Below are 13,671 nucleotides of genomic sequence, written 5' to 3' on the forward strand. Positions count from 1 at the left end.
TACACATGTCCTTTACATGCTAAATATATTGGCACAGGCTGTGCTTTAGCCCAGAAGATAGCACCAGGTCCAATATTTACAGATGGGAACACCGTATGCTTTGAAAACGAAGCTTTCACCAAAACCCAGTTTCCCTGTGAAGGCAACCCAAACTCCAGAAGGCATGAGCATCTTCAGAGTCAGAAAACACTTGAAAGCCATGCTGGTAACTTTATCATCGCTCCCAGTCTGCTGGGATGATGATAAAATTTGACCTTTTCCCTTTGAACCACTGGAATTCTCAGACACCACCACCATCACCTTCAAAATCTGCTGCTTTCAGAGGTAAACTTGAAGTCTGAAAGGGAAACTGGAAAAGAAATAAGGTCACAGCACACCATAGACTGATTTTTCACAGAACTGGGCACTCAGGTATGAACTCTGAATGTCTGAGATGTGTAATGCAGTCCTTCAAATACTTAGAAATGCCTTTTGAAGACAGGTGATGCTGTGACAACCACTAACCTGGCATCACCCATGTTACACAACCTCAGTCCCCTCTCCTGACACCAGGGGCCTCAGTCTTACCAGTTCCATTCCAAATCCCACAGAATCACAGAAACATTCAGGTTGGAAAAGACCTTCAGGATCCCTGCTTTGTGCCTACAAAGCCACCCATCATCTTACAAATCATGGGTGAGGCACAGTCGCTGCTTCCAAGGTCATTACATTTGGTACTTCCTAACTCCTCAGTGGTCTCCTCCTAGTAATGGCTGTTACTGACAGCTCCAACAGCAAACTTGCCAGCAAATGGCTGTGGAGCTGCCTGCCCCTCCAAAGGATGTTTCTTCCTAATCCCCCACTTTTCAAGGCCTGCAGGGTCAAGGATCTAGCGGGAACGAGAGACAGAGATGCAGTCTAGCAAACATGCTGTGAGCACCCACAAGGAGCATTACTGCTTCTGCTCAAGTCACACACACAGCTCCTGCTTCCTCCTGAAGGTTTTGTAAGCACACGTTGAGTTTTACCACCCACATCCTGCCAGCCCCTGCAAAGCAGAAGTGAATAAAGACACATTTGCAACCCCAGCACACAAATGAGGACACACTTTGTATGAAGTTGGTGTAGTTTCCTTAATTTGTAACCAAAATTAATCTCTGAAGGGCAGAGGGGCAGGACGGAAAAGCACATTAAAGCCTCTCTGAACGAGGGATATGACCCATTGCTGGCAACTGGTGCCAATATTACATTCTCTGAAGTGCTTACAAATCACCCTCATTAGAGAGACATCTGTGAGTCAGAACTGGTATTTCCCTAAAGTACAATCTCACCTATTTTCATCTGTGAGCTTTGCAAAGCTCTGCCAGTTGGATAGCACCTGGCATACACAGGAACGGCTGTCACCAGCCCAGCATCACCTAGCAGTGCCCTGGCTAAAGAGGAAGGAGAGTCTACACCTCCTAGATCTTACTACTGCTTTGATGAGTTTGAGGGTTACCTTCACAGAACACACTCCCCTACACAGCAAACACTTTTGGAGACTCAGCTGCTTTTAAAGAGTAAGGAAAAGAAGAAAACATTCATACCTGTGAGACTTTCACTAGAAGATTCCACATAAAAATTAAATTGCACAACCACATGCAGCTCATTCAGCAACTTCCTTTCCAATCAACTTTCAGAGAAACTCTGATTACTGCTCTCGTGCTCAAACATCCTCAAATGTGTAAATTCTTACATATCAAAGGCTTGCAGCCAGCCCAAGGATGGACCACCAGCTAAACAGACCAATACAGAAGGAAAACACAGCCCTATAAGAGGTATTTCAGGCACTGTCAGCCACAAAATAACAACTGAAAGCTGCTATACACATCCATCTGGCACATATGGAAGCAGCATCCTAAACACATCTTGGCTGCCACATTTTTTTCATGTGGGTACCTCCTGCTCATTATTTTCCCACATGGCAATTCTGAGATGGTGAAGGATGAGGATTTAGTAACACTTGTTTAACACGAAGGCTGTGACACAGTTTCTGAACCTCACACGCCATGGCATTTGCCCTTAGCCCTTGGTGCTCAACACAACCCAAACGTGCTTCCTGTGAGCCCAGAGAGGCAGGGTGTGGGCTGACAGCCAGAAATGTAAAATCCCACATGCTTGGCACTGAGGCCACCAGAAGAAACCCAGAAGTATCACCTTCTGAAATACCATTTTATGTTCCACAGGTGATGTGCTCGGTGTTGCCTATGCTCAGAGCAGCATTAGCAGACTCACAGCCCTCCTCCCTTTATGTCCATACTCCAAACTCAAAGCTGTGGGTCTTTCACCCCTGATCACAGCAAGGGATGGGGCATTTGCACACCAGCAGCACACATGTGAGCCCTGGCTGCTGTCCTTACACACCTGGGGAAAGCACATGTGGGTCACCCAGGGCATGTGGGGTGCCACTAAGGGTGCAGGAGGCAGCAGGGGGAACACATGGGACGTGTGTGGAGGCAGGATGCACGTGTGGAGAGCCAAGGTGGGCACGGTGTGGCATGTGGGGCAGCAAACTGGGCACACGTGGGGCGCGAGGTGCACACAAGGCCGTTCCCGCCATGGCGGGAAGACCTCCCACAGCCAGAACTTTCTCCTCAGGGCCTTTCCAGCGCCGGTCTCCAGCCAGAATCCCTCTCCAGGAGGTTCAACCCCCGCTGCAGGCAAAAACACGGCGCTGGTTCGTAAAGCCCCATCTTTGCCCTCAGGGATTCTCCGCTGTGCCACTCCGCAAAGCACCCAGGGTAACGTGAAACCCCGAGGGGAGGCCTGGCGCTGCCGGCTGCCCCCAGGAGCAGGGCCGCCGGGAGGGGAGCCATCAGGCCCCGCCGGGTCGCGGTGTTTCCGTCGCGGGCTGAGCCACAGCCGCAGGTGCCTTCTCCGGGCGGCGGGGGCGGCGGGGAGAGGGAGAAGTGGCGGACAAAGGCGGCCAAGGCGGCGGCACCTGCACTCACCATCGGTAGCAACCCTCGCTGGCCTCCAGCGTGAAGTTGACGCGGGTGCCGCGGGTGAAGGGCAGCAGCACCTTGGGGATGTTGAGCTTAGAGGTGACGGTGAAGTGGAAGTTAAAGAGAAGGAGTAGAAGAGGCAGCGCCTGAAGCACAGGGGGAGCCATACTCCGCAGCGAGCAACTGCCTCGGCTGCGGGCGGCTAACGGCGGCTGCGGGCGGCTGTGCGCTGCGCGCCCAGGGACGTCAGCGCGGGACAGGCCGCCCGGGGGGCGGAGGGGGCGCGCAGAGGGCTGGGCCTGCCCTGCCCTGCCCTGCCCGCCGCCGCCGCCGCCGCCTTCTCCGAGGTGATTTCCAGTGGCGCCAAGCGCAGGGAACCGCAGCAGCGGTTGAGGCCAGGGCAGGTTCCGGCCCGGGCCGGCCTCCAAGGCCAACTGCTGCAGGTTTGGGCGGCTGAAAGGGCTCCACATGGCGGTGGAAAGGGCTTGAGCTGCTGGGGAGGGAGGTGGATTTTCTTCAGGCCGACTGAAAGGATGAGCCTGATGCTTGTGGTCTAGATGCTGCTTGTCGCCGGAGCTGCCTCAAGTCGACTCCTAGCAGAGTCTGTTTTTCACCAAAAGGAGCTTTACAAAGGTCTAGCGTAGGGAGGCAATTTCCCAATTCTTTTCAAATTGAATTTTGTTTTAAGTCTTTGACAGTGAACAATTGATTGCCTATGGCCATCTGATGGCACAAGTCTTGCGAGGAGCAGCTGAGGGACCTGGAGTTGTTCAGCCTGCAGAAAAGGAGGCCGAGGGCAGACGTCATTGCTCCCTGAAAGGTGGTTGGAGCCAGGTGGGTGTTGGTCTCTTCTCCCTCATAACAAGTGACAGGACACGAGAAATCAGCCTCTGGTTGCACTAGGGGAGGTTTGGGTTGGATAGTAGAAGAAATGTCTTCACTGAAAGGGTTGTCAGGCCCTGGAACAGGTTGCCCTGGGCAGTGATGTTTAAAAGCTGAGGGACATGGTTCAGTGGTGCCCTGGCAGTGCTGGATTAATGGTTATACTCAATCATCTTGAAGGTCTTTTCCAGTTTGAGCAGTTCTACCATTCCATGTGCAGGTTTCACCCCGCTGGGGATGCAGAGTGAGGATCATGGTGTGTCAGGCTGCCTTCATCTTGCCCGGGACAGCACCTTCCAGGAGCCTTGCTGAGAGCAGAGTGGGATGAAGTGGTGGCATTTGCCCTTAGCCCTTGGTGCTCAACATAACCCAACCGTGCTTCCTGTGAGGCCAGCGAGGCAGGGTGTGGGCTGACAGCCAGAAATGAGCCCTGAAAAGCAGACGTGTTGAGTAAAAAACTGGCAGCAGCAGCTGAAGGTGAAGGACCCAAGATTACAGCAAGGCAAGAGCAAAGCAGTGAGGAGGAGGAAGAGGATGGAGAATTAACACCTGAAGAATAGTGAAGGACAAAACGTCAAACTGGCAAGACAACTCATCACAAAAGAGCTGCATGGTGAAGAAAGGATGATGATGAAGATGAAGAGATGCATGATGCTGCAGGTATGTTTGGGGGGGTTATTTGTATTTTTTACCTCTATAATTTGTAATCCTCTTACCCCATCAAGATAAAAGCACCCCGCAACAGGATGCAAAGGACAATTTGAACTCCAATTACAAACTTAAAGGTGAAAGTTGTTTGTTGTATTCTCAATCCATAAGCTCTGTACAGAAATAGGAGGGTATTTTTTGTACTGCACTGCTCCATTTATCCTCTCCTTTAGTAGTACACTAAAATGTGTTACACAGGGATTAATTCCAGAGCAACAATGAGCTCTTTCCCTGTTAGTCTGTAACTTCTAAGGCAACCACCAAAGAGTTTTCCAACATTCAGCAAGTTCTTTTAAATAGTGTTAGCATTCACCACCAGTGAGGCTTTCTCTGTGCTTGGCTGGCAGGCTTTGGGAGCTGAGCTTGTGTGTCTGACTTCAGACACACACAGGCATTTTAAATAAGGATTATATGTATGGCATTGACTTTTACCCTTATTATTTAGCTCTTTACACTGCTTAATAGTCTCTGTCTTTAGAGATTTTTTTAAATTAATTTGAGGGGCTTGTGTTGTTACAGTCAGAAATTGATTGTGTTTGCAACACAACAGGGGTTCCACTCTGGTTTGGAGTTGGTCTTTGAGTACATGGCTGTGTAGTGTAATTACTCACCTGCTACAACCTGCACCAACAGCAGTGCTGGCAAACTAAAGCTAATGTCAGGATATTTCTCAGAGTAGGAAAAGGAAGGAACAAAGACAAGGAAAAAGTTTGCATTAAATTTTAGCTGCAAACTTACAGACACTCCACAACTACAAAGGAATTTGGCCTTGTGCAAGCTGAATGCTGGTTGACTCTTAGTGGAGCTGGAGCTGGGCACCTGAGATTAGCTCCTGACCTCTAAGAGTTTCCAAGGAGCACAGTAAGTAGCTAGATTTCATCAGGCAGCCTAACATGAGCTTGGCCTTTTCCTATGTATTGCTCAAAAGCATGGTAGAACAGCATGGGAAGTAGGACAGTGTAGGAAGAAGAAGAAAAGGGAATTTGTAACCCTCACTGAGAGATCTATAATCATGGATGTGTGTTCAGAACCTGGAATGGAATTCAGGAATCAAATGAGACAGCCAGAAATGAGCCCTTAAAAGCAGACGTGTTGAGTAAGAAACTGGCAGCAGCAGCTGAAGGTGAAGGACCCAAGATTATAGCAAGGCAAGAGCAAAGCAGTGAGGAAGAGGGTGAAGAATTAACACCTGAAGAATGAGAGAAAAAGAAACAGTTTGAATTGAAGAGGAAAATGACTACAGTGAAGGACGAAACATCAAACTGGCAAGACAGCTCATCGCAGAAGAGCTGCATGGTGAAGAAAGGATGATGATGAAGATAGAGATACATGATGCTGCAGGTATGTTTTGGGGGGTTATTTGTATTTTTTACCTCTATAATTTGTAATCCTCTTACAAAATATATATTAGCTTCCTGGTGGTGATTTGACTTGGCAGTGGATGGCATTGTACAAGTCTGTTCACTTTCTGAGAGAGGCTTTTGATGGAGGCTCAAATCATCTGGTGATTTATGTAGGGATAAGCATCATTCCATAGTGTGGAATTCCTGTACAGCTCATAGTTTCCTTTTTTAGACTCTTTGAACACACTTGAAAGTACTCTTGAAAGACCATCCTAGCTTGTGAGTCCAAAGGCAGGCTGGCATTGCAGACTGAAGCTATCCTTGTTGTCAGTAGGCACTCATATGTGTCATTAATTCAGCATCTGTTTAAAGGTAGGATCTCTACACCATTCGTGAAGCATGGGAATTACCCAAAGCTGTTTAGTGAATGTTGTTCTTCTGTGGAGAATATGCCCTACAATAGAGGGATGTGGGATGAATGGATGGATAGCTAGATAGATGCAACTAGAGAAGGGATTTTAAGAAGGGGGAAATCACAGAATTGCTTTGTCTGGAAAAGCCCTTCAAGATCATCAACCCAACACCACCGTGGCCACTAAACCATGTCCCCAAGGGCCATGTCCCCACATTTCTTGAACACCTCCAGGGAGGGTGACTCTACTACCTGCCTGGGCAGCCTGTTACACTCCCTGACCACTCTGGAAGCAAAGAAATTTTTCCTAATCTCCAACCTAAACCTCCCATGGCACAACTTGAGGCCATTTCCTCATGTTCTGTCACTTCATACCAGGGAGAAGAGACTGACCCCCACCTCAGTCCAACCTCCTTTCAGAAGTCTATTTTGGGATTAGGATATTTAAAATCTGGCCAGGAGTTGTCCAGGGACCAGCTCTAATTTAGGCAGTATAGAAGTTACCTAGTCCTCATCCACTCTAAGCAAGTAAACTCCACAGAGCTTTATTTGCTCAGGATTCTTTTTATTTTACAGCATTTATTCCACTAGTGTTTCATTTCTCAGTGCCTCAGCAAAGCTATTCCCTTTTCTATCCCAGAGGAGTGTGCTGCTGGACAGTTCACTTCTCTCTGTAGCTCCTGTTTGGATATTACTCATTTTCTGAATGCACATCTTGAAATTGTGTGCTCTGATCTAGAGAAGAGCTGAACTTTTCAGCTGCAATTGAAGTCACTGGGAGCTGGGCACAGTAAGATAGATGGTGTTGAAAGCTCTGGCAAATCTAATGACTGCACCTCAAATTGCTCCCTGAAATTCAGACTTATTTATTTCTTTATTCTTGCTGTCAGTGGATCTGTGACCTTGCTTCACAGGCAACTTAGGAAGATAAGCTCAGTAAAGACTCAGATGTGAGGGAGGGACTTGATCAAATAGCCCACGACTCAATGAGTATAAAGTGTTCACAGCTAATATAATTGCAACTGAGTAGATAAGAAGTAGCTACTGAGTACCTTGCATCCTGTGCAGTGAATGAGGTGAGAAAAATGTCTGTATCCCAGTACATCCCAGCTTTTAAGAGCAGGTCTTGCAGTCTCAGTAGGTCTCTGCATTCTTTCATCAGCAGTGCATGGTGATGAGTATTCAGTGTGTTACTGGAAAATTATTGTTGTTCTCAGCTGCTTCTTAGACTGCAGTGATTTTCATAAGGAGCAACAAAGTGCACTTAGGACAAAACTTTGGATGACACATGACAGTTAGGTACAGCAGTTAATGCCTGACTTCTCCTTCAGAGCAAACTCAGAAGCATGCTGAGCAACCATAAGAGGGGAGTAAGGCAGGAGACACTGATGAGCAACTCTGCAGTTTCTGTTGCACAGTAAAATGATGAAGAAGGTTTTTGTTTACTAAATGAGAAGTCCAGCACTGCATTTGCATCACAGGCTAGGAAGCAGGCAGCAGGCCTGCAGGCTCTGTGAAAAGTTGCTACAATCATGGGCTGGCTTTGCATAGTTGCTGCAGCACTCTGCTTTCTTCTGCAATGCTGCAGTGGTGAGACCAGTATGGAGTGGGCACATCCCTTCCCACATTAAACAGACAGTGCAAAGAATGGAAAAAAAATCATACAATCAGAATGCTTTGAAGTGGAAGGGGCCTTTAAAGGCCACCTAGTCCCAATATATGAAAAGGTACTTTAAAAACAGTCAACAAAGGAACAAAATGAGAACTGGTGGCTCTTAGCACTAGCAAAAGGCTCATGGGAATTAGCAATTATGAAGTCATTCAGAGAATCATAGAAGACTTGGTGCTCTTGGGAGGGACCTCTCAAGGCCATCTAGTCCAAACCCCCTGCAGTTAGCAGGGACATCTGCAACTACAGCAGCTTGCTCAGAGCCACAACCAACCTGACCTGCAATGGTTCCAGGGATGAAGCTTCTGTCACCTCTCTGGGCAACCTGGGCCAGGGTCTCACCACCCTTAGTGAAAAAAACTGTCTTCCTTCCTTCTGGTCTGAATCTCCCTCTTTTAGCTTCACACCGTCACCCCTTGTCCTCTCACAACAGGCCCTGCTCAAAAGTCTGTCCCCAGCTTTCTGCTCAGCCCTTGAAGCAATCAAAGGACACCAGAAGGTCTCCCTGGAGCCTTCCTTTCTCCAGACTGAACAACCCCAACTCTCTCAGCTTGGCCTCACAGCAGAGGCTTCCAGCCTTCCCAGCATTGCTGTGGCCTCCTCTGGCCCCTCTCCAACAGGTCCCTGTCTGTGCTGTGCTGAGCACTCCAGAGCTGGCCCCAGCACTACATGGAGGGTCTCAGCAGAGGGGCAGAATCCCCTCCCTGCCCATGCTGCTGGGGATCAGCTCAGAACAGGGCTGGCTTTGGGCTGGCAGCGCTCGGTGCTGGCTCATGTCCAGCTTTGCACCTACCAGCAACCCCAAGTCTTTCTCCACAGGGCTGCTCTCCAGCCTTCCAGCCCCAGCCTGGACTGATAGCAGGGATTGCCCTGATCCATGTGCAGGACCTTGCCCTGTTGAACCTCATGAGCTTGTCAGAGACCCTTGTCTTGAACTTACCCAGGTCCCTCTGGATGGATCCCAACCCTCAGACATGTCAGCTGCACCATGTCAGTGTGCACCCTTAGGGAGTCTGATAAAAACCAAAAAAGGGAATCTCTTAGTCACAAAGAATGCAATTAGAGAATGAGAGAGAGAGTACTTTAATGAGCTGCCTAATTGTGAAGGGGATGAAGGCAAACAATAAATGGTGATTCTCCAAGCAGCTGGGCCATTTGTGGAAGAACTTTACATTTTAAAGAGACTGAAGAGGCAATCAAAATGCACATAATAAATAACAAACACCAGGTGCTGATAAGGTTTCTGCTGAAACTGGAAAATAAAAAAAGGAAGAGTTAGTGAAAGGTTTTACAAACCTTTTTTTTTCCCCCAGAGCTATCAGTACAGCACGTGGGGATGTGTTTGCAGTGAAATCATTTGAAAGCCTTGTTCAGAAAAAGGAAGTGTCTAATGGCACAGTGATGATGGTGCCTGTTTGCCTCTCTTCTCTTGGAACTGCCTTGCTGCTTCCTCATCTCTCAAGGGTGTTCAGTATGTGGGTGCCAATTCTTTGGGCAGCACGAGGACTTGTGGGGCTCACACTGCTCAGGAAGGCTAAGCCAACTTGATCTGAGCACTGAGCACATGTCTAATAGTGAGGTGAGCCACAGGTGCTTTCCTGGACTGAGACCTGACTGTGACAGCTTTTGAGTGACGAAAACCTCAGGTTCCAGAGTTCATACAGGAAAAAAAGCAGGGTTAGAGAATGGCTGGACTCAATGGTAAGATCATAAGAAGGACACAGAGCTGCTGGAGTGAGTCCAGAGAAGGGCCACAAAGATGATCCAAGGCCTGGAGCACCTCTGCTATGAGGACAGGCTGAGGGAGCTGGGGGTGTTCAGCCTGGAGAAGAGAAGACTCTGAGGGGACCTTAGAGAAGCCTTTCAATAGCTGAAGGGATCCTACAGGAAGGCTATAGAGGGACTTTCCATCGGGGTGTCTAGAGGTAGGACCAGGGGGAATGGTTTGAAGCTGAGGGAGAGCAGGGTTAGACTGGTGTGGTTGTTTTAGCCTATGCCTTTAAATTTTTTCACAGATCTTGAACAGGAAGTGATAGAATGTAAATAAATCACCCACCACAACTGGATGTTTGAATTAAGTTCTTCAGTATGAGGGTGGTGAGACTCCAGAGCAGGCTGCCCAGGGAGGCTGTGGAGGCCTCCTCCCTGGGGATAGAACAGAACAGAATAGAACAGAATCAACCAGGTTGGAAGAGACCTCCAAGATCATCGAGTCCAACCCATCACCCAGCACCACCTAATCAACTAAACCATGGCACCAAGCACCCCATCCAGTCTCTTCCTAAACACCTCCAGGGATGGTGACTCCACCACCTCCCTGGGCAGCACATCCCAATGGCCAATCTCTCTTTCTATGAAGAACTTCTTCCTAACATCCAGCCTAAACCTCCCCTGGCGAAGCTTGAGACTGTGTCCTCTTGTTCTGGTGCTGCTTGCCTGGGAGAAGAGACTAAGAAAACATTCAAAGCCAGGTCGGATGAGGCCTTGAGCAACCAAGGTTAGTTGAGAGGCATCCCTGCCCATGGCATGGAGCTTGGAGCAGATGATCTCTGAGGTCCCTTCCAACCTAAGCCATTCTGTTATCTATGATTCTATGATCTTAAAGGTTTTTTCCACCCCAAATATTTCTTTGTTTCTATAATTCTATGAAAAAAAAAAAAGAGGGCACTAAATACCAATCTGGCCAAGGAACACTTGATTTTAGTCTCAGACATTACAGCTTTCAAACTGTCTATCTGAAGATCTTTAAAAATGCTCAGCTGCAAGAAACAACAACAAACCCCCCAAACCAACCCTCCCCCTCAACCCTGCTGAAAACCCAGCTCTGAATAGCTGAAACTCGGAGAGTGAAATGCCAGCAAAATGCTAAGAGGTGTGGAGGGTTGGAGCACCTCTGCTGTGGAGACAGGCTGAGAGTTGGGGCTGCTCAGCCTGGAGAAAAGAAGGTTCCAGGAGACCTCAGAGCAGCCTTCCAGTACTTGAATGGGGCTACAGGGGAGCTGGGGAGGGATTTCTGACAAAAGCCTGGTGTGACAGTACCAGGGACAATGGCTTCACACTGGAAGAAGCTAGATTTAGATCAGGCATTAGGGAGAAATTCTTCCCTGTGGTGAGGCACTGGAACACATTGCCCAGAGAATGTGGGGGGGCTCCAAGCCTGTAGGTGTTCAGTACCAGGTTGCATGGGGCCTTGAGCAAACTGGTCTAGTGGAAGGTGTCCCTACCTGTGGCAAGAGGGTTGAAGTGGATGATCCTCAGGGTCCAACCCAAACCATTTTTGGCTCTGGGATTCATTTGAAGTGTTCTGGATGAAGCTAGCTGAAGCCATGTCCAACCACAATCCTTGCAGGTGTGCCTGTGCTCACACGTTGGTTGTTTAGGGCTGGCTCTGTGCAGCACCAGCAGCTAAATGCAATGTGTGCAAGTTATTTATAAGAACAGTTTCATTAAACTGGGAGAACAGATCTCACCCAGTAGAGTAATGAAAAATACTCTGTGGTATTAAACCTATGAACCTCTCAAAGAAAATAATCTTTGATTTAGAGGCTAAAGAGTGACTGACAAGTAATGGTAACACATTTAATGAAAAGGCTGTTCCTCCAGGGATGAAGCTGTGGTTGAGATGAGATGGGGAGTTGCCTCCACCGGGCTGAGCAGGAGATGAAAAGGGCAAGTTAATAGAAAGTTGGAGAAGGAAAGTGGTCTGGGAGTGGTAGCTTAAGGTGAGAATAGCAGTGATGGACCTTTTAATGCACAATCACAGAATGCATTGGGTTGGAAGGGACCCTCAAAGGTCATCTTGTCCAGTCCCTCTGCACTGAGCAGGGACACCTCCAACTAGATAAGGTTGCTCAGGGCCCTATCAAGTCTGGCCTTGAATATCTCCAGGGATGTGTGTTCCACCACATCTTTTGTCTGATGCTGGCTGTGTTTAAGCTGTATCCTGCAAAAACTCACTGGGCAAGATGGTCACTTTCCTTGCTGCTTATCAGGCTGCATCTCCCAGCACTTCAGCTGCTCCCTTTGTGTCTCTTACCCATGGCTGACCTCAAAGTACAGTGCTTCACCCGTTTTTCCTGGCTGACCAGCTTGATAGCTTTCACTGCTGCATTTTTTTTGCTGCTTAGTTTGCTGCCTGGTTCCATCCTCATAGCTGCAGAACCTTGAAAGTGCCTCCACCAAAGACACATCAGTGAAAAAAGTAGTCCAGTATATGAAAAGGTATCTAAAACCAGTCAACAAAGGAACAAAATGACAACTGGTGGCTCTTAGCACTAGCAAAAGGCTCATGGGAATTAATAATTCAGAGGTCACTCAGAGAATCATAGACCAGCTGGTCCTCTTGGGAGGGACCTCTCAAGGCCATCTAGTCCAAACCCCCTGCAGTCAGCAGGGACATCTGCAACTACAGCAGCTTGCTCAGAGCCACAGCCTGACCTGACCTGCAGTGGTTCTAGGGATGGGGCTTCTACCACTGCTCTGGGCAACCTGGGCCAGGGTCTCACCACCCTTAGTGGAAAAACTGTCTTCCTTCCTTCTGGTCTGAATCTCCCTCTTTTAGCTTCACACTGTTGCCCCTTGTCCTCTCACAACAGGCCCTGCTCAAAAGTCTCTCCCCAGCTTTCTGCTCAGCCCTTGAAGCAATCAAAGGACACCAGAAGGTCTCCCTGGAGCTTTCCCTTCTTCAGCCTGAACAACCCCAACTCTCTCAGCCTGGCCTCACAGCAGAGGGCTTCCAGCCCTCCCAGCATTGCTGTGGCCTTCTCTGGCCCCTCTCCAACAGGTCCCTGTCTGTGCTGTGCTGAGCACTCCAGAGCTGCCCCAGCACTGCAGGGGGGGAGGTCTCAGCAGAGCACAGCAGAGGGGCAGAATCCCCTCCCTGCCCATGTTGCTGGGGATCAGCCCAAGTCGTCCTTCCATGCACACAGATGTTCACAGCTGTTAAGCTGCCTGGCAAACCTTATTAACTCACTTATGGTCCTGCTGCCACCAGCCCATGGGACGTGTTCCTGCCTCCGCTTTACATCCCTGCTGAGCTGCTCCTGCCTGCCGTGATCACAGAGCTCTGCAGGGCCTCTCTTTCCAGTAGCTATCGTAGCCCTAGAGAGCACATAAACCAACATTCCCTTTGCAATTATTTCTTTATCACTTTCTCTGCTAGTAGAGTGATCATCTTCACTTTACTGTGCTAGGCTTTCTGGGCCTTCATAAACCTATGGAACAGTTTATGGGAACATCCTCCCAGCCTTACAGCCCTTCCCTGCGGAGGGAATGATGGATTGAGAGCAACAGGAAAGCTGAACGCTTTGGTTATGCCTGGCAGTGTTTTCCTTCCAAGAGAAGAGGTTTGGCCAAAGGAAGGTGTCAATGCAGTAAATATCCTGAGTTAAGGCAGCCAGTCAATGGAATACTGAGCTCAGTTTTGGGTCCCTCACTCCAAGAAGGACATTGAGCAGCTGGAGCAGGTCCAGAGAAGGGCAGCAAAGCTGGGGGAGGGTCTAGAGAACAGGGCTGGGGAGGAGCAGCTGAGGGATCTGGGGGTGTTTAGGCTGGAGAAGAGGAGGCTGAGGGGAGACCTCATTGCTCTCTACAGCTCCCTGAAAGGAGGTTGTGAGGTGGGGCTTGGTCTCTTCTCCCTCCTATCAGGTGATAGAAGGAGAGGAAATGGCCTGAAATTGTGCCAGGGGAGGTTTA

The 13,671-nt window shown here is 48.8% G+C and overlaps 1 protein-coding gene across 1 annotated transcript in view; it reads right to left on the reverse strand.

The window, feature by feature from the left end:
* Positions 1 to 3,130, reverse strand: part of LOC104296548 (nuclear pore membrane glycoprotein 210) — a 90,796-nt gene extending 87,666 nt beyond the window's left edge. Inside the window, exon 1 of the mRNA XM_054176577.1 lies at positions 2,970 to 3,130. Coding sequence (XP_054032552.1) covers positions 2,970 to 3,130 — 161 coding nt within the window. The remainder of the gene's footprint in view (positions 1 to 2,969) is intronic.
* Positions 3,131 to 13,671: the final 10,541 nt, after the last annotated feature.

This window comes from Dryobates pubescens, chromosome 1, assembly GCF_014839835.1.
Source record: "Dryobates pubescens isolate bDryPub1 chromosome 1, bDryPub1.pri, whole genome shotgun sequence".
In the NCBI taxonomy this organism is placed as follows: Eukaryota; Metazoa; Chordata; class Aves; order Piciformes; family Picidae; genus Dryobates; species Dryobates pubescens.